Source organism: Protopterus annectens, chromosome 4.part0, assembly GCF_019279795.1.
Source record: "Protopterus annectens isolate FY-2018-M chromosome 4.part0, PAN1.0, whole genome shotgun sequence".
Lineage (NCBI taxonomy): Eukaryota > Metazoa > Chordata > Ceratodontiformes > Protopteridae > Protopterus > Protopterus annectens.
The window spans coordinates 233,384,162-233,411,253 of record NC_056733.1 but is presented as its reverse complement, the minus strand read 5'-3'; the positions used below and the strand labels follow the sequence as shown (position 1 = coordinate 233,411,253).

Sequence of the window (27,092 nt, the reverse complement as noted above, 5' to 3'; positions counted from 1 at the left end):
GCTTTCATAGATTTTTGGGTAAGTACCCCAAAGGGAAAGTTGTTTTTTATTTAATAAATGTGTGATAGTGATTCAAGGGTATTATAGAAAAGTAATGAGAGTTTAACAAACATCCTGTTTTTCACAGGCAGTGAATTTTTTGTTTAGGCTCACAGCATGACACACACATGTCTGTTCACATTGTGCAAAGTTTACTCTGAGGGCACTCTGTCATACAACTGTCTTTGGAACTGTAGCATTCAAAAGAAAGCACACATCTGGTCCCAAAGTGCTGGCCAAGTCCTTTGTGATCTTCACTTAAAGGCACACATTCTGGTAAACACCCAAAGGGGAAGAAACTAGGAACTAATATGTGTGTGTTAGAGGAATTCCATAGGTCTGTCAACACTGAGACCAGAGGTGCATCTTTGCAGCCCCATAGTTGAGTCTGTTTCAGCAAAGGTCTCTGGCACAAGCCCTCTGGAGGACACCACATTGCTTTAAGTAGGTACCACTCCAACTTCAGTTGGAAGCTTTTGAGGGCCCCCTGCCTTTAGCACTTGCTTTCTGTTCTGTGAAGGAGAGAATGGTATGCATTTTCTTTGTCCAAGAGATGATTTCTGGAGACCATATTGATGAACCAAGGCCTCTAAAGCAGCATACCACTGAGAAACCAAGGCCCAAAATACTGCTGCTAAAGATGATGTCCACTAGCTTGATTTTTGCTTAGGATGAGTGGATTATTGTACCAACCAACAACCCAGGCCACATCCAAGAATATTTTCTAGCTGATTCGGGGCATCGTAAACAATTATACAGCCATCTAGCAAGCACTGGAAATTCCAAAGATGTCAGGAGTTTCATCTATATTAAAAAAAATAAATAAAATTAAACCTGCCTTAGAGGATTCTGATATCCCATGTTCTAAGAGTTCTAAGGCAAGTGAGCTATTCAAAATCGCATTGTGGATACCCTATCTGTTTCAGTACTGGAGAATCTTGTCATCTGGAGACGCCCTTCTTTGGAAGAATGAATTCATAGTGCTGAGGTCTCGCTGAGATGTGTAACATTCATTGGCCTGCAAAAGCCAAAATCCGTTCCGCCAGTCATACATCCTGAGGAAGTGGCATTCATCAATGCATCACTGGAAATTATGCCTTCACTTTGCTTCAAGGAAATCTTGACTACTGCACTGTCCAGGATTCCCCTAGATTTCTTTATAGGACCCCTTAACTGATCCAGCAGTAATATACTTGGCTTCCAGTAAAGGACCATTGGGACATCAGCCATTTATTACAGAATCTTACCTAGGCACCCTTTAAAAATACAGCTACAGTTCCTCTAAAGTACCACCCCTGGATGATTCTGTGTGTAGCTGTGAAATCTGCTAGAATTTAGTTTTAGGGCTTAATGTGTAACCAACCATTATAATCTCTGAGAAGGGCTGTGTCACCCTTGTACCAACCCTGCTTCCATACAGAGCACTTTCCTTAAATCTGGTCATTTACCTTCATGTGTTCTTCCCAGTCTCCCAAACAAGGAGTGAGAACTTTGCTTTCTTTGTATGTGCATAGACAGCTGCAAGTGTGTCTATACAGAAATCAGGGAAAGTAGATCAGTTGTTATCCCTGTTGCAAAAGACAAGGGAAAAGCAGCATGGAAACCATGTGCCAGATCATGTCAAGGCATATTCCACTAAAACCACAACAGCTACCACAGCATTTCTCAGAATGGTTAATATCCAGTTAATTTTAAAACCAGCTACATGGTCCTCTGTCCATACCTTTTCCAAGGATTGTGGTTCAGGTTCTACATCTGTGGCCAGGGTCAAATTTACCACCCTTCAAGATCTGGTGTCTTAGTCTAGTTGGGGCCATCCAGTCACTGGCTTATGGGGGTCTTCCCAGAAGTGTTGACTATAACCGCATATATTAAGAAAAACATAATGTAGTTCTCTTAGAAACTTTATCGTTATAGTTGCAGTTCCTGTTTCTTCCCACCATCTCCTCTATATTCTGTTTGTGCATCTTGAGGTTGGGGTAGATACCCTGTTAATCCCCCCCAACTTTCCTCATTTCTCAACCAGGCTGCCTACTTTGACTGTGCCTAGATCCCCAAGAGGAGGAATGGCGTGTTGTGGGTGAGTAGTTATCCCAGGGGATAAGTTCATTGGTACTTTGGGGCATAAGACCAGTTCCTTGCCCAAACAGGGCTAGAAAGATCAGAAAATTGCATCTGGCAACATCCCTCTTGTATCACTGATATTTGAGTGGGAAAGGAGTCTGCCCCGAAACCAAGAGGAGGGATTTAACTCTGGAAATCAAGCTAGCCATTAGGTTCCTGTATGCAGAAATTACAGAATATGTAACTGCAGTATTGAATCTACTTTGCCTAAAATTGTGGCAAGTGTTATAATAACTGTACTCTCCACTTATTAACCTAATATTGGATGCTACCAGAGAATGGCCTCAGTTAACTCATTGAATTACCAGGCCATGCTGGTTTTGTTCAAGATTCCTTTTCAGACAAGTATGAGCAACCTCCATTAAATGGATGACAAATGTCATGTGTGCGCTTTCCCACCTTCTCTGCTGCTTCCCAAAGTTCTAGTAAAAGAGAGGAAGAGCAAACAAGTTACTTACTGATGGCCCTTTCTGATCAAGGCTGCACCCCTAAATGTGAGTGAAACCTGCAAGAGTGTTAGAAAGGTGTGGTGGAGGGAATTAGGTAATGATGAAGTAGATGACCTAGAAAAGGGAAGGAGGTGGAGGGTAAGGAGGGTTAATGCATGTAAATATTCTTGGCAGTGAGTGACAGCAGTGCTGAATGAGAGAACTGTTAAGAGTAATTGGGGTTAATTGTTACGTCATTACCCGTTTGGAAACAAATGTTAATGTTTCTTTTGAATTACTTTTCTGTTTTCACTTTCTTCATGAAGTCAGTTTCCATGGTATAGTTACTGCATTCTAGGCATATTTGCTTCTTTGTGATTTTTTTCCCACAGGTCTGGCAATACAGTGGGGTGCAATTGGTGATGTCGGAGTTGTACTGGAAACTATGGGTACCAATGATACTGTAATCGGTGGGACTTTGCCACAGCGCATCAGTTCATGCCTGGAAGTTTTGGACAAGTTTCTTAATCAGCAGCATCCAGTCATGTCCAGTTTTGTCCTGGCAGAGAAAACAGTCAGTGAACGAAATGATGGTGCAGATCGGCGTGATCTTGTTAGTGCTGTTGCAAACATTCTAGGTAAAAATATAATTTTGTGTACAGAGCTCTTAGATAACACCATTCTAGGTAGAACACACCATTTTATGCACAGTGCTGTTAGATGACACCAAATCAGTAGTTCTTTTTTGGACAAACATGTTTTAGACTAATCCTCAAAGATTACATGCCAACCAGTGATGTTTGAGATGGAGGATAAGTATACTGACAGCTGTGGTGGTACGAGTGGGACTTTGCATTTATGGTGGATGAGGAATTCTCCAACGTTCCACACACATGCACAGTTTCTGCACTTTTTGCCCACTTCATATACATTCGTATGAAAAACAATGTCAGTTCTACACATTCATTGCTTTTCTGAGAAATCCTCTCACATTGTAGTGAGTGCTTATGCGAAACATAATTGAACTGCTCAGAAAATAAAAACTTGTTTTTCCACTCATAGGTGATAGCATAGCCCAAGTATCTGGTGGCATGAGCTGGTGCCAGACTGTGTCTTTTAGTGCTTGATACATGAATCATAATGGATTGTGACATCAGTAAGCTGAGAGACATCACAAGTCATAGCCTGAATGTTTCCAGAATCTGAAATCTTTGTTACTTTCTACACCAGATAAAAGGATTAACTTTTGATTGTTTCTGCTGCAGGTGTTCGGGATGTTAGCAGTTTGAATCCAGATGCCTCACTTGCAGACCTAGGTCTTGATTCTTTAATGGGTGTAGAGGTGCGACAGATCCTAGAAAGAGACTATGATATTGTTATGGCAATGAGAGACATTCGGCAACTTACAGTCAATAAACTTCGTGAACTGTCCAGCAAGAGTGCAGCAGAGGAGGGTAAGTAATTTAGCACCATTAAATGAGGCATATTAGCAGTGAGACATGGTAACGCCAGTCTGGAAGGTGTGTACCTAGGATGTAATGATGGGTGAATTAAGGTGGTGCAAATAATTTTGATACAAGTATGGTGTATTACAAGTGAGGAATAGTCAGCACCAAAGAATGAGGCAGTGGCAGAAGTTTGATGCTGCTACAAAAGATAGATCGATGGAAGAGAGTAGGGATGGTGCTATAGAGAGCAGTTATGGTGCTAGAACCAAAGATGGGGTAGTAGAGCAGAGCAGGTATGGTGGTACTAAGATGGAGCTGTGGAAAGCCAGCACAGTGGGAAAATACTCACTGTGCAAGCAGCAGTGGAATTAGATACATTATGAAGACCGAGTGTCCTTTCACTATTTGTGGGTATATGTGATCTGGCAGGAGAGAAGTACATACCCCTGTAATATTAACAGATGTTGAGGTTGGAACAGGTGAGCCTTAACAACAGTAAGGAATTTAGTTTGTGTGGATTGATGTAGTCTCGCTGTATCAATATGCATAATTTTCAGTGAATGTATCCAACCAAGAATTAAAATTACATTTACTTGATACAGGAGTTGTGACATTGTAACTGCGGGAGTTACAGGCTAAGCAAAGAATAAAGCTTGCTGCTTTGAGACATGAGGTGCGCAAAACTCACTGGCATTTTTTTTCAGATGGCATAAGTGTACCTGAACTGTAGCTGGGGCTGCTCTGTCCTGTTACAGAAATGAATGGTTACCTTACCTACATTAGGTTATGCAATGCAGAATATAGATCACAGTAGTAGGCATTAAGATCTTGAGAATGTAATGTTAACTGGAAGCAAGGGTATAAGTCGTTATTGATGGAAGAAGGAAAACCTAAAAACTAGTATAGTGTTGCGGGATTACTGATGGGCGTAGCTAATGGTGGGGCAGTTAAATCATAGCTGTCCTGGTCTGTACATCTAATTCTTGTGCAGAGGGTAAATTAACTAGAAAATGTGTACTTGCTCCAGGTGAAGGGTACATGAGAGCTGAAATAATAAGCATGGCTAAAGTGAGGTAAGGCTAAGACTACATGGGGGTAGGAGACATGGAGAGGGACTCCCTTATGAAAATTCACCTAGCCCATTAGGGTTAACCAGCCAAAAACAGAATTGCACTCATTTTCTACTTTGAGTATCAAGTGTCAAGGAAACCAGCAGCTAAGGTTGTTGGGAGCAGGTTAAACTGAAATTTAGAACTTTCTACTAAACAAAATGTAGCAGAATAACTGATAAGGCTATAGTTAAGATTGGCTTATTAGCCAATGAGGGTAAGTCGGTATTCCTTACCACCAGTGTCAAGAAGTGTATAATGCATCATAACTGGATAGCCTGTTTAGTCAGAGGGACAGAGAAACTTTCAACACAAGATTGGGCTGCTGGAGAAAAGTATAGGGAATAAATGTGAAGGCAGTGACTAGGATGATTTGAACAAGGTTTTTGCTGTATTCATGTTGACATGAATGTTAACATGCATTCTGCCACTGTGCATTATCATGTTTTATTGGCTGAACTTTACTGTGGTAGTATACATCACAGCAGCTTTTCGTACATTAACTTTTTAATTAATGTGCATTTCTGTATACTGTCATATTTCCAAACTGAGGCTGAAGTGTCTGTGTGGCATAGTTAATTGCTGTAGTAAACAAGCTTAGTCCATTACCTTGTTAAGCAAACAGACAAAAAAGGACAGTGGTTAGTGTAGGAAGGGCAAGTGCACAGTGAATCTGGGTAGCTATAGACATAACTAGGAAAGGCAGTAAAGATTTTTGAAAACGTCACGGTGGGTTGAAGCACTTGCTCACTTTAGTTGTGCCACTTTAAAACCATGTACTTGCCCACCTTTCCCACAGCATACTCTCCTTGCATTTGCACATCTGGCTTATAGCAAACGGAATCCTGCACTTGCATGCCTGTTTGTAGCATACTCACCACTGCAGTACATTTAATTGTCGTATTTTAAACTGTATATGCAACAGGTGCAGACATACATTAATAGAATAGTCATACAATAGTAAGTTTACATTATTGTACATGGGTTTTCTTAAGTTTTCATTCATTCCAACATCACATGAATTACTCAATTTCTTCCTTTCCTTTCTTAATTGCATTGTTGACATTTTGTTGTTTAGATACCGGTTTGTGAATTTTAAACAAAATTTGCTAGCTTTTTTTCTGTTTTCCCCAGAAGGAGTGCCTGCAAAAGGCAAAATCTATTAAAAGAATTCTGTCTTCATTGCATTTTCTGCCAACAGGAAAATTCTGCATATGTGAATACTACGACCATTATAATAATGTTCTTCATAGAAGGGATCGTAACCTTGAGGCCTTTGTCATGTCCAGGAAACTAGTGACCTTGGCCCAGATGGCTAGAGAAAGTCCAAATTTAGCCAAAGGAAAGACAGAGGAAAATGGATAGGCCTAAAAGTAACTGGAGAACAAGTGGAAAGATTGTGCTGAAAGCGCGTTGTTTACATAGGTTCATACTAGGCTATCTGCCCTGGGGCAATTATAAGCCTAGCCCGATTCTGTATGGCTTATGCCACCCCTTGATTTGAGTATACTGTGCCCTTTTTAAGGTTTAGTTTACTGTGCCTCTGTCTAATAGTGACACGGGAGTAATCCCTGGAACAAACCTACGATCCCCCATCCACCTATCGAGATTCTTCTTGAAGAGATTCAGTGAGGTGCTCTGCCTCACATGAACTGGAATTCTATTCCAGAGCGAAGGGAGCCTCTGGGTTATAAACCTGTCCCTCCAGCAAGTTCTATTTATTTCTGTGCTGAGGTTCAAGTCCCTCGAGCGTGTGGCTCTAAGGGATTTAGATTTACTGAGGTGGAGCATGTCCATTAATTCTGGATTTGACATAGCTTTGTATGTCAGGCATAGATCGCCTCAAGTAGGCGGTATGCAACTGAGTAGAGCTGGAGTTTTTAACCGAGCAGCATATGGCATCGGTTTGAGACCCTTGATCCTCTTGGTGAGATACTTTTGGGGTCTTTCTAATTGCTGCAGGTGTCTGGTAAGGTACATCCCAAAAGGGGCATTGTATTCTATGATGGGCCTGATGAGGGATGAATAAAGGGGCACGATTACCTCTCTTGATCTAGATGTGAAACCCTTCGTGATGAGGTGGGCTATGTAGAAGGTCTTTCTAACCACTTTGGCAATGTGGTTTTCAAAGGAGAGATTGCTATCAACTTGGGTCCCCAGATCCTTAATAACTTTCTCTGCACTTAATAGGTTTCCGCCTATGTGGTAATTTGTGGGCACATTGTTTTTGCCAAAGGGTATGACTATACATTTTTGGCATTTAGCTTTAAACCATGGCGCTGGCACCAGTTATCTGTCTCTGTGAGACCTTTTTGAAGGATGTTTGTGTCAGCTGGAGAGTTGATTATGGCGCCCAGTTTGCAGTCGTCTGCGAACTTGGTGAGCCATAGTCCTCCCACGTTTGCCTGTACCTCGAAAAAGTATATACCGAACAAGAGTGGTCCCAGGACAGAACCCTGTGGGATGCCACTTGTGACCGGTTTCGAGTCTGACATGGCTCCAGCAACTCTCACTCTGTGGGTTCTGTCTTTGAGCCAGTTTGTGACCCATCTTGTGACCTAGGGGTTTATATTTAAGCTGGATAGCTTATCTATGATGCCCAAGTGGGGTATTGTGTCAAATGCCTTTGCAAGGTCCAGATAGGCTGTGTGGACTACCTTCCCTTCATCTATGGCTTTGGTGACTGTTTCGAAGAAGTCAACCAGGTTCAAAAGGCAGGATCTGCCCTTGACAAAGCCGAACTGGGTAGGATCTAGTGTCTGTAGGTCCCCAGTGTCTTTGTTTATGAGCACCATGATTATCCTCTCCATAGCCTTGCAGACTAAGCTAGTCAGGCTTATGGGGCGATAGTTTCCAGGGTCCGTAGAGGCTCCACCTTTGTGGAGTGGGACCACTGTTGCTGTACGCCATTCTGTGGGCACATATCCTGTAGTGAGGCTGAGATTGTATAGCTGTTTTATTTGAGGGATTAGTTCCTCTTGGAGTTCATGTAGGACGCAACCTGGGACGCCATCTGGTCCCATGGAAGCAGTGTTTTTTGCTTTGGAGAGGGCTGCCTTCACCTGAGCATCTGAGATGTTTGGGAGGCAGCCCTCTGCCAGGATAGATACTTGCTCTTTTGGGGGGGGGGGGGGAGTTTGCACTGAACCTGTCTGCCAGGATATTGGCGATGTCTGTGGGTTCAGTGTATTTTTTGTCGTTTAGAATCAACTCAGAACAAGTCTGGGAGTTGCATCCCAGGTTTCTAACATAACTGAAAAAAGCCTTATGATTGTCTTTGGTGTCCTGTGCAATTTTTCTCTCGAAGCTGGCCTTGGAGGATTTTATGAGGGATCGTAATTGTTTGCTAGTACTGATCAGAGATGCCTTCCCTATTAGGGATTTTGCTCTGTCATGTAGTAGCTTCCTCCTTCTGTTGTACATTTTATTTATGGCAGGGGTCCACCAGACTGGACGCCTGCCTTTGGATGATTGGGTCTTGGTTTTGTTTGGGATAGCATGATCCATGCATTCCTGGAGATGTCAGTAGAATGCGTTTATATAGGATTCTGCAGTTTGGGCCATAGTTTCCACTGGCCCTGGGGCCTTGAATGATTCCACTTCGGTTTTGAGAAGTGAGAAGTTCGCTTTTGAGAAGTTTTTCACTGTGGTTTTCTGGGCTGGGGGTGGGGTCGGGATGTGGACATCCAGTGAAATTAATTTATGGTCTGATCTTACCAATGAGGGATATACTTCTGGTGTGGAGCATAGAGTCCCCATGTTGGTAATGATCAGGTCTAGTATGTTGTCCCCTCTTGTGGGAGTGGTGACTAGTTGTTCCATAGCATTTGAGTTTATAATTTCCTGGAACCTTTGGGCTAAGGTGCTGGGGCTTGAGTAGTGCTCCCAGTCAATGTTTGGGTAGTTGAAGTTGCCCAATGTAATGGTGTTAGGAGAGATCTTCATGTTCTCCAATATTTTCAGGAAAGCCGAGTGGGCTTCCTGACTTTGAGAGGGTGGTCTGTAGGATGCTATAAACTGAAAAGCAGTCTTGCCCCACTGTTAGTTGCACATGGATGCTCTCCGATACTTCATGCAATGCCACTAACCTGGAGGTGTGGATATTTTTGATAAATATGGAAACTCCCCCTCCTTTTGTGGTTCGGTCCGGGTTTTGGGGCCGAAAAGCATGATACGAGGTATAGCCTGGTAGTGCTGGGGTGCTCTCTGGAGCCTTGAACCAGGTTTCTGTCACTGCACAGATATCGATGTTCTCCATACTGAGGAGAGCTTCGAGTGCGTGCATCTTGAGGTTAAGACTTCTGGCGTTTAGCAGCATTACCCTTAGTTTCTTGTTCCTTGTGCTGTCTATGGGGGTGGGTTTGACTTTTGAGCCTTGCCTAAAAAAGGCACTATGGGGTGGCAAGAGCCTTTGCCAATATCCGAAAGCCCAGTGGTGACAGGTGCAAGCCGTCCCTAGCGAAGCAACATGGCTTGTCGAGCATGTCATCCCAGGCTGACAGACACTGGATCCCCTTTGAATGACACCAAAATTTTAGCCAGTTGTTAAAATCTATCATTTTGTCTTTGTACTGTGGCATCATTCTAGGTGAGGGTAAGATGCTGCTCAAGGTCAGGGTCATACCAGCCTGGGCTACATGATCAGAGAGCTCCTCTGTCTCTCTTCATGTAGTCCAGGGAGGTACGTCTCAGGTCATTCACACCAGCATGTACAATGACTGAGTTATATTTGTATTTGCTTTGGAGTGACCTGAGTGCTTGCGTTATGTGGCGGATCCTAGCACCCGACAGGCAGCTCACCGTGACCTTCTCGTTATTCAGCCTGGTGAGCGGGACGTCCGTGTATCTGACAATAGAGTCACCTATTACAAGAGTATCAGGTGTGTTGTTCAGCCTTAAGGGCTGTGGCTGCTTGGCACACTGACTTTGTGGGTTATATGTTGTGTGTATTTTGTTTTGAGGTAGCGTTTGCTTGGATGTCTGCTTTGGAGGTCTCTTGCTTAGGTAGATTTTTATTTAGAGCCTCCGAGTATGTTTTTGTGTATTTGTGTTTGATTCGCTGATGTGGTGGGACTATGTGATACTGGAATTGTGTTGTGTGAGGTTACCTTCTCCTCCTGACTGGTTACACCAGTTTTGAGATGAGAGAGCTCAGCCTCCAGTTTGGCTAAATAGTTGCATCTCTCACATATATTTGAACCTGTTTGGAGGAGGAGAGGGTTGTCCGTGTACATGAGACAGTTGTAACATTGCCTCAAAATTCCCAGATTCACCAGCTGGACTGGAGAGGAAACCATTGACTGACCTTTGGACATGCTAGAGTAATATAGGGAAACTGAATTTAAGACGGACCAATAGAGGACAGGGTAATCGTAGAGAGTATAAGAGTAAGTAGTGCTTATGGTTTAATAGTGCTAACTTGTAGGATTACTTAATTGGACCAGTGAAGGGCCTTAGAATGAGAATATGGTGTTTAAATTGAGAGATAGAGCAGTTCTAAGGGAAAAAGTGAAGAGCAGACTTTGTGGAGCCAGGAATAGTTTAAACCCAATTAGGCGACGCTGCCCGCTGTTGCGCTATGCACAAAAACGCGCAAAACAGGGTTTTAAGAGAGGAAGATGAAGGAGTTTTGGAATTGACCCAAAATGGCCAATAAAACTACAGTTTCAAGTCAGTAACCACTCCCACAGGGGCAGGCAGGCTGCTCAATGTTTTTCACTGCCACTGATCAACAGAGAGACTTCCCTTTAGCCCAAGCAAAAAATGGCCTCACAGAAACTTACACAGTTCAAGAACAGCAAGCCTGTAACTAAACTTTTTTAAATCTCAGAAAAGTGGGGAAAAAGCAAGATTTTTTTTGTTTTTTTTTTTTTGTTTGTTTTTTCAGAGATAGCAGAGGTTCACAAGTATTAACAAGTTATAACAGTGCAGTAAATGACCCCACACAAGAGTGCTAGGCCAAAGACAGATAAAATGCAAGTTTTGAGAAAAAAACGATTTTAAAAATAAGTGCAAACAGGAAATTCAGTAAACAACTCTAGGTTGTGCTCTCTAAATACAGTTACTAATGCAGAAATCAAGTTTAACAAGCCAGAAAATGCTCAAAATAGGCGGCTATGCAGAAAAACTTAGCAAATAAACAGAGGAAAAGGGTTCTTCACTTTTATGTTCGTTTTTTCTGTTTTTATGACATCCACATGTTTTAAAGTTGTGGAATTACAATGCCACTTGACTTTTACAATAGCAAAGCTCTATATTTCATATATTATGGATTCAACATGGTAAAAGCTTGTTATTGAAGCTGTTGTTTTGAAGCTGTCTTTTCGCCATTTTGGTTGTTTAGCAAGTTTTGAATACTCAGATGAAATACTAATACCTGTGGTGCAACGCTCTTCCAATATTTACATTGAATATTAAACCGACGCCATCTTCTTCCTCAAGGCCTAAAACTCTATCCATGCCTAGAAAACTGACACCCAGACCGCATGGTCAAGCCTCTATGCCCAAAAAAACAAATAAGAATGGCTGAAGACCTTATTACTTTAATCAGGGGAAGCCAACCTTCCCCCTCCTAAGAGACCATAAGCCAACCTTCCCCCTCCTAAGAGACCTAGGACTGAATTTGCTTATGATTCTTCTGATCAGGATTCTGAAATTTGTTTCCTCTGATGACCAGGATTTACCCTTATCTACCTATGAGGATTCTGATGCAGAGGACTCTGTTCCCTCTGCTTCCCCTCCAGAGGATTTCTCTTTTGGTGAAACCTTGCATACATTTAGGGAGCATTTTCGATGGGAAAGCCAGGATTACTCTGATTCTAAAGAGGCTTAGGGAGTTCTTTCTCCTGCCCCAACACAGGCCTTTAGCTATCCCTGTTGTACTGGACATTGTTGATTCCTTTTTCAGAATCTAGCTTGGCCCCTGACTCCTTACCTCCTGCTCCCAGAAAAAACAGATAGATATAACAGGGTTCCTGACTCTCACAAGTTCCTCTTTAAAAATCCTACTGCGGATCCTGAGACCATTTCACAGGGACCCAAGGGCATTAAGGCTACTACTGCCAAAAATCCTACCCCCTCAAATGGAAATTCCAAGGCACTAGATAGATGGGGTAAGAAGGTATATACTTCTGCAACCGTGGCCATTAGAGCCTTAAACTGCCAGCTTCATATGTTAAAGTATCAGCAAGATATTATTGGATTGTTTAAACAGAAAATGTTGATTCCTGACTGTGCTGAAAATAAGGATTTTACAGGATTTATTGCATTTTGCTGAACAAGTTGGAAAACATACTTTGCAGTGTGGTTTTGATTCACTAGAGGCATCTTGCAGGGCTGCTGTCACTGGGTCTGTACTTAGAAGGCATCCTTGGCTTAAGGAGCAATCTTTGCCAGATCATGTTAAAGCTAAATTGCTGGATGCTCCCTTAAACCAGGACCGCCTGTTTGGCAACAAAGCAGAAGTAGTACTTAAAAAGATGGAGGAAAAAGCTAAATCTATGCAAACTGTTAAATATTTCCTGCATGTACAGCCTCCAAGATTTAGTAGGCATTGGCCCTCTAAGAATTGATCCTTTCCTGCCTCTTCTAGGCCTTCAGTCCAAATCCAGAACCAGCAGAACACCCAGGCTTCAGTCCCAAAGTACGCACAGGACTAAGCAGTGGGGGGCTCCCACTTCCAAAGCAGGGAGTAGTAAGACTCCCTCATGGTAAAGTGTCTCAATGACTTAAATTTAAAACTTCCAAGCCCTTCTAAACTGACTGCTCCTTTTAGGGGGAAAGATTGTTATTCAGGCAAAAAAAAAAAAACTGGGAACTCATTACCCAGGACAAATGGGTTTTAAATATAGTTTCCCAAGGATACAGATTCCACTTCCACACTTTACCAACCCTAAACAGTTGGCTAGATCTACCCCCAAATCAGTGAGCAGAGGCTCAAAAGCAATTTCTCTCTCTCAAGTATAAGGGTTATTCAAACTGTCCCAAAAGAGGAAAGAGGACAAGGTTTCTACTCAAAACTTTTCCTGGTGCTCAGAAAAGACAACTCCTGGCGTCCTATCATGGATCTCTGTCCTAATCTTTTTTGGTAATCCCGAAATTCAGGATGCTAACTCTTCACCAGTTGCTTCCTATGCTAGGCAAGGATGCCTGGTTGGCAACACTGGATTTAAAGGAAGCCTACCTGCACATCCCAATCGCGGAATCTTGCAGAAGATACCTACGCTTCAAAGCAGGCTTCATGCACTATCAGTTCTCTGCGCTGCCCTTTGGCTTATCTACTGCACCCAGAGTATTCACAAAGTGCCTAGCTCCAGTCATTGCATTTTGCAGGCAAAGAAATATTCAAATATACCCATACCTGGACGATTGTCTAATTTAGGCAGAAAGCCAGGACATACTTTTGAATCATCTGGCGTTTGTACAAAAGGTGCTAACTTCTCTGGGGTACACCATAAATGAAAAATCACATCTTTTACCCTGCCAACAAATTGTATTCCTGGGAGCAAGCTTGAACACAACTTCCCAGATGGCTCTCCTCACGTCAGAGAAACAAGTTCATTTGATAGCTTACTTCAAACTAATGGCCACAAAGACCCTGCTATCTGCAAGACATATACTTCAAGCCTTGGGGTTCATGGCCTCCTGCATTTTCCTAATTCCATATGCAAGACTGCATATGAGCATACTACAATGGTATCTAAAAAGCCTATGGTATCAACATTCTCAGGATCTAGAAGCAATGATTCCCATCATACCTTGCCTACAGCTAGAGTTCCTTTGGTGGGCAGAGGCCTGCCACCAAAAACAAGGGACTGACATTCACTCTTACCCCCCTGCTGCCCAAACCCTAACAGACGCATCAGAGTATGCACAGGGGGCTCACTTGGCAGGGAAGTACATTCAGGGCAAATGGAACCCAAGTCAAATGCACCTGCATATCAATCAAAAAGAAATGTTAGCTGTACAGAATGCTCTGACAGCCTTCAAGGACCACGTTCTTCCAGGACAATTAATGGTAAAGATGGGCAACACCACTGTTATGTGGTACATTTATTATTTATTTATTTCCAGCTTGATAACCAGGGTGGTCCACTGGGCTCGAGGAGCCTGTTTTCAGTGGAGGCCCGGGGAGAAAAGCTCCAAAATTACAGATACAATAAAAATACAATAAAAATATGATAAAAAGTACAATAAAATGCAGTTATGAATAATCCTAGTATTATATAATATTTTAAACAAAATTGTAAGATGATACAGTGAGATGTAGCAAAAAGATGTAGTGCAATAAGTGGAGTATAGGAGATTTGAGGATAGTTCATACAGAGCATGCTTGGTAACGAAGATGGGTAGTGTAAATTATGCAGAGTAGTAAAAATAAATACCTAAAATAGAGGAAGGAGAGAGAGGCAGTTGAGTAGTGAAGCAAGAGGCAATTGTTTATTGGAAAGAAGAACATATGTGAGAAAAAAGCAGTAGGGGGTAATACAAGGGGGGACAAAGGGTAAAGTTAGTAGGAGTGTTGGACACAATTTGTAGAATGTTAGAGTGTACATAAACAAGCAGGGGGAACCCCACTCATACCCTCTCTACAGACTAGCCATGGTTCTGTGGAACACAGCCTTGAGCTACCAAGTGCACCTATAGGCTCAGTTCTAGCCAGGAAAGCTAAATACACTGGCAGCTGAACTAAGCAGAAATCTCATGGACCCACACGAGTGGAAACTGGAAACAGACATTCAACATGTTGATAAATGGCGGAGCCCAGAGATAGACCCATTTGCCTGCCCCCAGAACTACCAATTGGACAAATTCTGCACAAGGACTTCCCACAAACAAGCTTGGAAAGTGGATGGCCCTGTCCTTCACCTGGAAAAATCTATCCATTTATGCTTTTCCTCCTCTGCCTCTCCTCTCCAAGGTACTACTAAAGATCAAACAGGACAAACCAAGGACAGTACTGAGTGCACCAGCCTGGCCACGCCAACACTGGTACCACTTCTTGCACAGTATCACTGCTGGCACCATGGCACCTGCCTCAGACCCCCATCCTGCTGTGCCAGCAGGAGGGCCAGATTCTGCACCCTCAGTTTCAAATTCTGAACCTGGCAGCCTGGCTAATTACCTGATCTCTCCGTTACCATCCCTCAGTAAACAAGTGTTGGATGCCATTCTGGAGGCAAGGAGGCCTGGTACTAGAAAATATTATGCTGAAAAATGGAAAAGATTCTGTACCTGGAACCAGACTCTGGGGGTGGGCACAGCAGCGCCCAATTTACCTCAGATTCTTCAATACTTAACTGAGATGCTTCACAAGGGCCTTTCCTTTTCCTCCATCAAAATTCATGCCTCAGTCATTTCAGCTCATTACAACACAGAACCCACCCCTCTTCTCTCATCCACAGCTCAAGCAGTTCCTCAGAGGGGACCAAAACTTAAGACCACCCAGGTGAGCCCCAACTCCAGCCTGGGACCTTAATTTTGTATTGGAAAAGCTCACCCTACCTCCTTTTGAGCCAGCTGCAAGTGCAGAGTTGAAATTCCTTTCTTGGAAAACAGCATTCCTTTTAGCCATCACTTCAGCAAGAAGGGTGTCTCAATTACAGGCCCTTATGGCAGTGGAGCCTTTCATTATCTTTCATGCGGACAGGGTGTCCCTCAGGACCAATCCCTCCTTCGTGCCCAAGGTAGTATCCAGTGTGGCTTTTAATCAGTCCATTCATTTGCCAACCTTCTTTTCTAATCCACAGAACAAAGGGGAACATATACTGCACTCCTTAGATGTGCACAGACAACTTAGATTTTACTTGGACAGGACTAAATCTCAGGAAATCTAAACAGCTGCTGGTGCCATTTGCTGCAGAGGGTAAGGCCATTTCAAAGCAAACCATTTCTAAATGGATAGGCCATTGCATTAATTTCTGCTGTAAGCACAATGGAAAACCTAACCCACGGGATAAGACCACATTCAACCAGGGCTGCATCTACCTCTACAGCCTTTCTCAGAGGTGTCCCTACCAAGGGACATCCTAGAAGCTGCTACCTGGAGTTCTGTACTTACTTTCACCAAGCATTACCATTTGCCAATTTTCTCTAAATAAAGAGCTGGCTTTTCCACTGCAGTCTTGCAGGGCCTTGTAGCTGATCCTAATGCTATCTAATGTCCTCCTCCCATCCTTAGCTTTGGGAATCTACCCAAATGTGATGACTGCAACAGTGAAACACGAAGAACGTAGTACAGACTGAAGAAGCCTATCCAGGTGAAAGCGCTTGCCACGTCTTTTGTTTTTGTCACAATAAGTCCGAATTTTAAAGTTCATGAAGCAGTGTTTTTTTCAGCTTTGTTTCCTGCATTTTGGTTAGTGCTGTGTTTACTGCCTGCATCGCTACTGTGCCTTTTATGTTAGTTTATCATATTTATAAATTTCTATATCTAAAAAGTGTATTTCTTGCTCTGAATGTCATTTTAAATTAAAAGTTATCAAGATAACTTTACAGACTCCAAAAGGATACGGACGTCTTCTTTCCAAATCAGATACATCGTCCACAAAAACGTTTGTGCATCTGTATTTAACATGAATATTTCATTCTACAATCAAAAACACATGTATTTTCCCATCTGTCAACTGCAGTTTTAGCATACATATTAGCAACCGAGGTACCCATCACAACCCCAGATATTTTATGGTAAACTTTTTCTTCAGATAAGTATACATTACATAAAACTAAGTCAAGTAAATAGTCTGAAATTTCCTATTACTGTAATCAGAATTCTTATGAAGAAATCCTCTTACAGCTTCAATTCCAGATTGTGTCACTGTAAAGAATTAATGTCTAAGGTTACTAAAATGCAGTCATTGTGCTCATACCATGAGTGAAACTTTTTAAGAAAATGTCCTGTATCTCCTACAAAACTTAATTTTTTTCAGATAATGGGCTTAATACATTATCCAAATACAGGAAGATTGACTGTTACCCATCCCCTACCTGAGAGAATGGGTCTCATTGCGGGGCAGACTTTGTTCTTACAAACTTTAGGGAGTTCATAAAGGACATGAGTAATGTGGTGGGTACATGGAAATGTGTACAAATCATAAGTAATATCTTCTTGTACTTGCAAATCATATAATTCATTTTCCTCCTGTCCGTAACTTCAAAAACTGTCGTCATTCAAAAACTCATGCATACTATTCAAATAAATTTTATTCATTACTATCGCACTGCTTTTATCTGCTTAATAACTATATTAACATTATTCTGCAGTGCTTGTAACAATTCATGTTCAGCCATAGTTAAATCATCTTTCTTTTTTGTTTCTGATATAATTTGTTTTTCACAAACATTTTGGAAGGACGTTTTAACAGGTGTTACCATACGTATAGAAGTACTAGTACGTTTACATACCTATGGCTGGAGATTATCCATATTGACTATCATTTTAAGTTTTGAATATTGTTGTTGGTCTTTTTAGCTTTTCCTGGTTAGGGGTCGCCACAGCAGAACTCCGGTCCGCTAATGATTGGCAGTAGAATTTATGGTGCCGAATTGCCAGTCCAATGCCCAACCTTCAGCAAAGGCAAGCCCATTCACGCATGTCTTTCGGAAGCCACTCAACCGTGGGGAGGACATGAAGACTCCACACAGAAGGCACATAAACATCATTAAGTCCATCACTGCATCAGCAGCAGTATTAGTTTGAATGAACTGTAGCCTTTTTGTCAATCAAGAAAGATATGAGGAAGTTGATGGTGAAAGGTTTACGACTATTGCTTCTGTATTTATCTCATAGCATTCGATCGGCTGTGTTTGTAGACTGACCCTCCTTCCACATCTTTTTCTTCTTCGTTCCCTTGAGGGCTCAAGATTGGTTAGTTCTCTCCGCTCTGATAAATTCAGGTGGATGCAGAGATGGGCATGCCAAAAATACTTCACTATTGGTTCAACAGTTGCTTCATTATTCATTTCATCAACTGTAGGAATTTAATTAGAAGTGGGTGAAATAAAAGCCTCATTTAAAATGGGCAACACTTGTTGGGTTGTTGACTAATGGACCAAGACAGTAGTTGTGGGCATATTGGCTGGAGCCAAAGGTATAGTAATTCATGCAGCTATTTGTGTGAGCAGTAGTGATGTTCTTCATCTCACATTGCTGCAGTCATAACCTGTGGGTAGTCCGCTGTCCTCAGTCGGCCCGAATCCCAAAGTATTAGGCTGGCGTCGGTCATAGTCGCTTAGCTCTGACGTCAGTACGCCTTGGTACTAAAGCGCATGACCGAAGTCATATCCCCAGTCTTTCTTGCCGCATGGTCCGAAGCAGAAGCAGCGTTTGCAATTGCCATTCGGCGTTCTGAAATTTTCGTATTCTGAGTTTCAGACCGAAACCAAGTTGGGCTAAGTACCCCGTTGGGGAATATTTTTGTCTTTTCTTGCCTCAGTTAAATCCGGATGTCAGAAAAAGTGAATAATTGTATTTCTTGTGGGAAACAGATACCTCATAGGGATTACCACTCTCTCTGTATTCCTTGCTTGGGACCTGAGCACGACGTAGTCGGGTGTCGCTTTTGTGCTAAATTTAATAAGCGCACCATTAAACGTAGGTTAGATTGTGCTAGGCTTGTTTTCGGTAAGCGGTGTAATTATAATATGCCGTCGGATCCTCTGACGCCCGCTACCGCTAAGAAGCGTAAAGAGAAATCGGTAAAGTCCAAACAGGATGAGTCGTCCGTTCCGGACGCCGGTTCTTTAGAAACCACGGTGGAATCTGTGGATCCAGCCGAGGTTTCAGTTGAGTCTCAGGGGGAACCTTTAATTTTGCAAGATGTGGCCTCTCAGGAGTCGGGTCAGGCTGAGGGGGCCTCTCAGGTTGCTGTAATCCCTTCTTTACATAAGGTGGTTAGGCCTTCTCCCTCTGTCTCTAAGGTACCTTCCAAGGCCAGGCCTGGTTTGTCTTCCTCTGGCGTCAGTCCTAGTTCTGCAGGTTCTGTACCTAAAAAGCACATGCTTAAAATGGCAGAAGATTTGATTTCATTGATCAGAGGTTCTATGCCCCCTCCAGATAAGAGGCCTAGGGTGGAGCCAGAGGTGGAAGGATTGGAACACTCTTCAGATTACTCAGAGTCTTCGGCTGAAGACATTCAGGATTTTCCTCCTTATTCTGATTCAGACGCAGAGGATTCTAGTCCTTCTGCTTCCCCTCCAAAGGATTTTTCTTTTTCAGAAACCCTGCATTCTATGAGGGAACATTTTAAATGGGAGGGCCAGGATTTCTCAGATTCCCGAAAGAGGCTTAGGGAATTCCTATTTTTACCACAACATAGGCCCTTGGCTATACCTCCTGTTTTGGATGTTGTTCAGGATGTTTTCTCCGAGGCTTCTCTTAATCCAGATTCTTTGCCTCCTTCCCCGGTTAAGCCAGATAGGTATTACAGAGTGCCAGAGGCTCATAAATATTTGTATAAGAGCCCTAGAGCTGACCCAGAAACTATTAGCCAGGGACCTAAGGGTGTCCGGGCTTCTGTTGTAAAGAATCCAGTTCCTATGGATAAAGACTCTAGAGCTTTGGATAGGTGGGGTAAAAAAGTGTATACCTCTTCCACTCTTGCAATGAGGGCTTTGAATTGCCAGTTTCATATGTTGAAGTACCAGAATTTTCTCCTTAGTCAGTTGAAATCTAAGGTAGATACTTTAGCAGAGGGCATAGAGTGTAAAGAATTACAGGATTTAGTTCATGCCTCTGATCAAGTGGGTAAGCATTCTTTGCAGTGTGGTTTTGATGCTTTGCAGGCCTCTTCCAGGGTGGCTGCCACTGGATCAGTTATTCGTAGGCACGCCTGGCTTAAGGATCAGAACTTGTCAGAGCATGTTAAAGCTCGAATTTTGGATGCTCCCCTGCAGTCTGAAGTTTTGTTTGGTTCTCCTGTGGAGTCAGTCTTGAAGAAAATGGAAGACAAAGCTAAGTCTATGCAGACTGTTAAGGATTTTTTGCAGGTGCAGCCCCCTAAGTTTAGCAGGAATTGGCCTACTAAGGGATGGGCTTACCCTTCTTCTGATTTACATTCTAGGGGTAGATCTAGACGTGGTAGGGGCAGAGCTCATGCACAGGGTTCTTTTAGGCCTAGGACATGGAGTTCCCCTGCACAGTCTACAGGTGAGGGCAGGGGCCAGTCCTTTCGTAAACAGACCCAATGACCTGCATCTTCGGCTGCCCGATCCTTCCTGTCAGGCAGCTCCTCTGGGAGACAAGTTGGCACTTTTCAGGCAAAATTGGCTTTTAGTCACCCAGGACAAATGGGTGTTGGACATCATAAACCGAGGTTACAAGTTTTATTTCCACACATTGCCTCCTTTCAAAGGCATGTCAGACGTTCCTCCTCAGCAAAAGGTGGAGGCTCACAAACAGATTTCTTTACTTCTACAAATGGGGGCTATCCAGCAGGTCCCTCCGTTAGAAGTGGGCCTAGGATTTTATTCTCGCCTGTTTCTTGTACCAAAGAAAGGGAACACTTGGAGGCCAATTCTGGATTTGTCTATTCTCAACACTTACCTGGACATTCCAAAATTCAAAATGTTGACTTTGCAACAACTTCTGCCTCTGCTAGGAAAAGATCACTGAATGGTAACTCTGGATCTCAAGGAGGCTTATCTTCATATTCCTATCAGGCCCAGCTGCAGGAGATTCCTGCGCTGGCTGAGACTTTACATTATCAGTCCTCTGCATTGCCCTTTGGCTTATCTACTGCGCCCAGGGTGTTCACAAAAGTTCTGGCTCCAGTGATAGCCTTCTTAAGGTTAAGAGGAATACAAATTTATCCTTATTTGGACGATTGCCTGATTCTTGCTCAAGACAAAGACAAGCTACTTCACCATCTTCAGTATGTTATGGCAGTGTTAAGGTGCCTAGGGTATTCTGTGAACGAAATAAAGTCCAGTCTAGTACCCTCTCAGGACATGTGCTTTCTGGGTGTAAGACTGAATACAGCCTCTCAGATGGCGTTTTTGACCCCGGCAAGCAAAGAAATCTTACCCTTTACTTCCAACAATTGTCTCTCCTGTCCAGGCTGACTGCAAGGACAGTCCTTCAAGCCTTGGGGTTCATGGCATCTTGTATTCTGGTGCTTCCCAATGCCAAACTGCATATGAGGAAGTTACAATGGTATCTCAAAAGTGTATGGACTCAACACTGCCACGATTTGGACACTGTCATTCAGATAATACCTTGCATTCAAAAGGAATTTTTGTGGTGGGCTCAGGAATGTCACCTAAACAAGGGACTCTCTGTGACCCGACCAGAGGCGAGTCAGATCTTAACGACAGATGCCTCAGACAAGGCTTGGGGAGCACACCTCAATGGAAAATGGGTTCAAGACACGTGGCCTGCCAGACTTCAACATTTGCATATCAACATGAAGGAGATGTTAGCAGTCCAATTTGCATTGATGGCTTTCAAGGATCTACTTCAACCAGGACACGTGTTGATTCAAACAGACAACACAACTGTCATGTGGTACATCAACAAGCAAGGGGGAACCCATTCGTACCCTCTTTGCAGACAAGCTATGATTTTGTGGGAGACTGCTCTCGGTTTGCACCTCACTCTTCAGGCAAGGTTTCTGCCAGGAGCACAGAACTCCTTAGCAGATGTTTTGAGCAGACAGATGGTGGATCCCCACGAATGGAAATTGGATCCTCATGTATTTCGACAGTTGACAGTGCTTTGGGGGACTCCAGACATAGATCTGTTCGCTTCCCCACTAAATTTCCAGCTGCCAAAGTTTTGCACAAGGCTGTTTCATCTGAAAGCTTGGAAAGTGGATGCTCTATCATTCAGTTGGAACAATCTTCACGTCTATGCTTTTCCTCCTCTGCCTCTCCTTCCCAAGGTGCTCTTGAAGGTCAGACAGGACGAGCCCTCCATGATTCTAATAGCTCCAGATTGGCTATGTCAGCACTGGTACCCCCTGCTGAGGAGTTTAGTACGGGAGCCTCCTTGGCCTTTGCCATCAATTCCACACCTTTTGTCCCAGGCAGGCAATCATTTCCTCTATGTAAGGATACAGTCCCTGCATCTGACAGCCTGGCATATTCTGTTCTAGACCCTGGAGGGTCGCAGCTTCCGCAACAAGTTTTGGATGTTATTTTGGAGGCCAGACGGCCTAGTACAAGGAAAGTTTATGCTGATAAATGGAGGAGATTTTTTCTTTGGAGCCAAGCAAAGAGCTTTGATGTTTCAGTACCTAATCTGAGTGTTTCTCTTCAGTATCTTACAGAATTACTAGACAAAGGTTTGTCTTTTTCCTCTGTAAAGGTTCATGCTGCAGCCATTTCTGCTCACTATGATTGTGACCCACCATTATTCTCTCATCCTTTGTTTAAGCAATTTCTTAGAGGGGCAAAGAACATAAGACCCCCACGTAGAGCTCCTACTCCTTCCTGGGATCTCAATTTTGTGTTGGAAAAACTCACTTTACCTCCTTTTGAACCTGCAGCTACATCTGAGTTGAAGTTTTTGTCTTGGAAGACTGCTTTTTTGTTGGCCATTACGTCTGCTAGAAGGGTATCTGAATTACAGGCTCTAATGGCAGTTGAGCCCTTCCTGATTTTTCATAAGGATAGGGTATCCCTACGTACTAACCCTACTTTTATGCCTAAAGTTGTTTCAAATGTGGCCTTGAACCAATCTATTCATTTGCCTACATTTTATGCTGATCCCCAAAATAAAGGGGAAAAAAAATTGCATTCTTTGGATATTCACAGGCAGTTGTGTTATTATTTGAGCAGAACTAAAGGGTTCAGACAGTCTCAACAGTTGTTTGTTTCTTTTGCTTTGGGATCTCAGGGGAAACCTGTTTCTAAACAAACTATTTCTAAGTGGATTGGCCATTGCATTGCTTTTTGTTATTCTCATCATGGTAAGGAGACTCCGGCTGGAATCAGACCTCATTCCACTAGGGCTACTGCCACTTCTACTGCTTTTTTAAGGGGTGTAGCTACTAAAGATATTTTGGAGGCAGCTACTTGGAGTTCAGTGCACACTTTTTCTAAACATTACCATCTCCCTCTTTATTCCAAATCTAGGGCTGGGTTTGCCATTGCAGTTTTACAGGGCATATTGGCAGCTCCCAATGCTTTCTAATTTTGCCATCCTCCCTTTACCTTTGCTTTGGGATTCTACCCACAGGTTATGACTGCAGCAATGTGAGATGAAGAACATAGTACAGTTTTGTACCTACCATAAATGTAGATGTTCGAAGATCCACATTGCTGCAGTCCAATTTACCCTCCCTCCTTCCCCACTGTGATTTGGGGTGGTTGTGTGTTTTGGGTTGTAAATATTGTTTTTTGGTTATGGCCTTTCTTTTAAGGGCCTTCTGACATCTGGGGCAAGAAAGACTGGGGATATGATGTCGGTCATGCGCTTTAGTACCAAGGCGTACTGACGTCAGAGCTAAGTGACCATGACCGACGCCAGCCTAATACTTTGGGATTCGGGCCGACCGAGGACAGCGGACTACCCACAGGTTATGACTGCAGCAATGTGGATCTTCGAACATCTACATTTATGGTAGGTACAAAACTGTACTTTTCTCATATTACTTTTAGGCCAGGAGAAAAAGTTGCCCCTCCTAAAATCATTTAAATCTCTAATTAGCTTCTGTGTTTTTTTTTTTTTTTTTTTTTTTGTTTCCTCTAAATGGTGTTCAAGTACTTCAGCCTTTCTAGCATTTGATTATATATTTCTAGTTTATTAAAACAGGGAATATTAGAAACTTTACTTTCCAAGTCTACTATTTGAGACTATAATTCTGATTCAGTATCAGAAAAAATGGGTTCATTAGGCTCATATACCACCCCCAGTTTTAAATTCAGTTCTTGCCATTTTTTCAGTAAAAAGGGGTAGGTATTTGCATATGTGGGCATCTTTAAAATTCGAAGCCATGCTTAGGACAATGCCTAATTTAAGTTAAGAATGGAAACTTAATCTTTGCCATTGTAGCATTTGTATGATTTCACCTTCTCGCTCAATTGCAATTGTCTCATAAAATTGGTGTCTAAAGACCTGGTTCTTTTCACCACCTCAGATAACAGTTGATTCGTTCGATAAGCAAAGCTTATCGTTCAATAAGCGATGCCCCTTCTGTTTAAAACTATTATAGTCTCGCTGCATTTCCAGTGTTGATCTCTACATAAAATTGGTGCATGGTACAGTCCAAAAAACACTCAAATCTAGTAAAGGATAGAATCTGTGTAAATGAGTTCTAGGAGCAGGAAAAACAAAATAGCAAAAAAGTCCAAACTCAACACCAGTAATAATTTTGTTTAATGTCACTCCGCAAAGCTTTCAGGTATTTATCCTTTCTCAATTCATATAACTTATTAAAACAGAGAATATTCTACTTTATTGTATAATTTTGTATAATATTGTAATATACTATTACAAATATAGCCCCAGTTGCTGTGCAATCCTTGCTGTAGCGTCTTTGGCTACTCTCTCCAACCAGAGCATTCTGCACAAGGACTCAAGAGTCTAACTATCAGAAGAATAAAGACCCTGTCCAAAAGTTCTGCAGTCTCTACATATAGAGACTCCTATTCCTGTACTCTGCCAGACAAGGGAGCAAGAAAGTATGTGTCTCTACTTTAACTGGCAGCATAGTCCGTTTGTAATAACACATCTAGGTGGTTTCAAAGTACGCTAGCTAGGAAAGCCAGCAGCCACACTACCGCCCTACTCTGTAATCAGTATAATTATCTCCTCCATGTAAGAAAGCAGTATTAACTATATGTCCATCTTTTGAATGTTAAAACTTTCTCCCAGTTTTACCCAGGCTGTAGTATTACTATTGTCCACTAGGGGACAGACTTATCTTATCCTGACTTCTCAGAAACCTATTCTTGACTCGTAAGAGTACCTTACTCCTTTATGCTAAGTCTAAAGTTTGCTCCTTAAATAGCCCATAAAATTGTTTATAGTCCACCTTTAGTCACCCTCCTATTTAACTAGTACTATTTCTCTTAACTTTATACCAATCCTAAAAGTAACTTACCTGTTACAACCAACTCTCATTGATAGTTGTTCTTGGCCTTTTTACTCTCCTGTCTCTAGCCGCTCTGTTTGCCCTGCAGGCTCACTCCACTCCCCATACCCTACCCCCAAATCCCACCCATCCCACTACATCTATATATCTATACACTCCTCCCACTACCCCCAACACCAATCACAACTACCCAATAAACATCAACCAATCATATCCACTTTCAATCCTACACATACCTCCCACTAATTAACTCATTCCTCCCACAAATCTCCACTCACATTACACTACAACCACTCAGCATGTATGCAGTCAACACCATCATCCTTACAATACTAGCTCTAACCTATCACCACACATCTTATCAGATTGCTCGTCCTTACACCATTACCACCACCCCATCAGAACATACATCCACCTACTTCACCCACAACAAATACTATAGCCTACATACACCCTCAAGGAACTACCATCACTACCCAATCCCTGTAGCATCCGAAACACTTATCAAAACAACCACAAAATCACTTTACACACACAAGTACATACACATTCTTTCAAAACGTCTGTACCATATCAATCACCAGCTAAGACTAGCAGGTGACATACACCCTAATCCAGGCCCAAACCCCTGCACTCACTCCCACTCCTTCCCACCTACATCCAACAACTCAACCTTAATCTCCAGACCAAAGAATAGCCTACTCTTCATTAACTTAACTATATGTAGCATTAACAATAAAATACATTTATTGCATACTCTAATAGACACCTACTCCCCAAACCTACTATCCCTAACAGAAACCTGGTTAAACCCCACTACTCTCAAAAGCAAATTCCTTCCCCCAGGCTATAATGTTCTACGTAATGACAGCTTTTCCAAAAAAGGGGGGCAGGGTAGCATTACTTTATAAAAACAACCTAAGGACCCTCCAATACTCCCCAAATGCCCTCAGAACTACTACTAGCCAAACTTGAACTAACAAAAAATCTATAAACATTGTAATAGGATACATTCCACCAGGTAACATCTCTACCCTAGAAGCCCTTTTGCACTGGACAAATCGAAACCTACCCCAAGAAACAATTATCCTAGGGGACTTTAACATAGACTGGCATACATGCTCAAGCACCACACCCACCAACTCCATAAATTTATACAACTTCTCCCAAATCATTAAAACCAGTACAAGGCTAGGCAATAATAAAAACAAAAAAAGCCTCTTAGACTGGACTCTAATAAACCATGCCAATACTCCCCATCATGCAAGTGTCCTGCCAGATAACCTCAGCGACCACCAGCCCACCTTCCTACTAAAACTCAAATCCCACACCAACTTTGAACCACCAACATGGACCATTAGAAACAAAAGAAACTTTGACATAAAATTCAGACTAGAACTACAATACCAAAACTGGAATCTTCTGAAGACCCTCCCACTAGACAAAGCAGGTGAGCTATTTAACACTACCTTTTTCAACATTGTAAACACCCATGCCCCACCACGCATAAGCAAACAAAGTTAAAATTGCCCCCTGGATCACTAGGACCAAGATATCCCAAAGAAATAGAGCCTGGCATCAATGGAGATCCAATAAAACCATAGCAACCAAACAAGAATTCCAAAATCTCAAAAGAAACAAAAAAACAAATCCTATTAGACAAAAAGAATATCTTGCTAAATTTGCAAGGCAGACACCAAAATAACCTCCAAAAACTCTGGGCAGTGCTAAAGAATACTACTCCACCCTGGCAAACCAAGTACACCAACACCAACCATTGTAAAGGATAGCACTGAAATTCCAGAAGCTTTTAATAGATTTTTCATAGAAACCATTTCAAAATTGGTTCACCAACAACCCACGACACCTACTACTAGCAACCCCAAATCCGCTACCAATACCACCTTCCAA

The 27,092-nt window shown here is 42.5% G+C and overlaps 1 protein-coding gene across 1 annotated transcript in view; it reads left to right on the top strand.

Annotated features, from left to right (window-relative positions):
• The window catches only part of FASN (fatty acid synthase), a 1,281,817-nt gene that overhangs the window by 1,067,180 nt on the left and 187,545 nt on the right, over positions 1–27,092 (top strand). The window contains exons 37-38 of the mRNA XM_044068230.1: positions 2,984–3,229; positions 3,857–4,045. Coding sequence (XP_043924165.1) covers positions 2,984–3,229; positions 3,857–4,045 — 435 coding nt within the window. The remainder of the gene's footprint in view (positions 1–2,983; positions 3,230–3,856; positions 4,046–27,092) is intronic.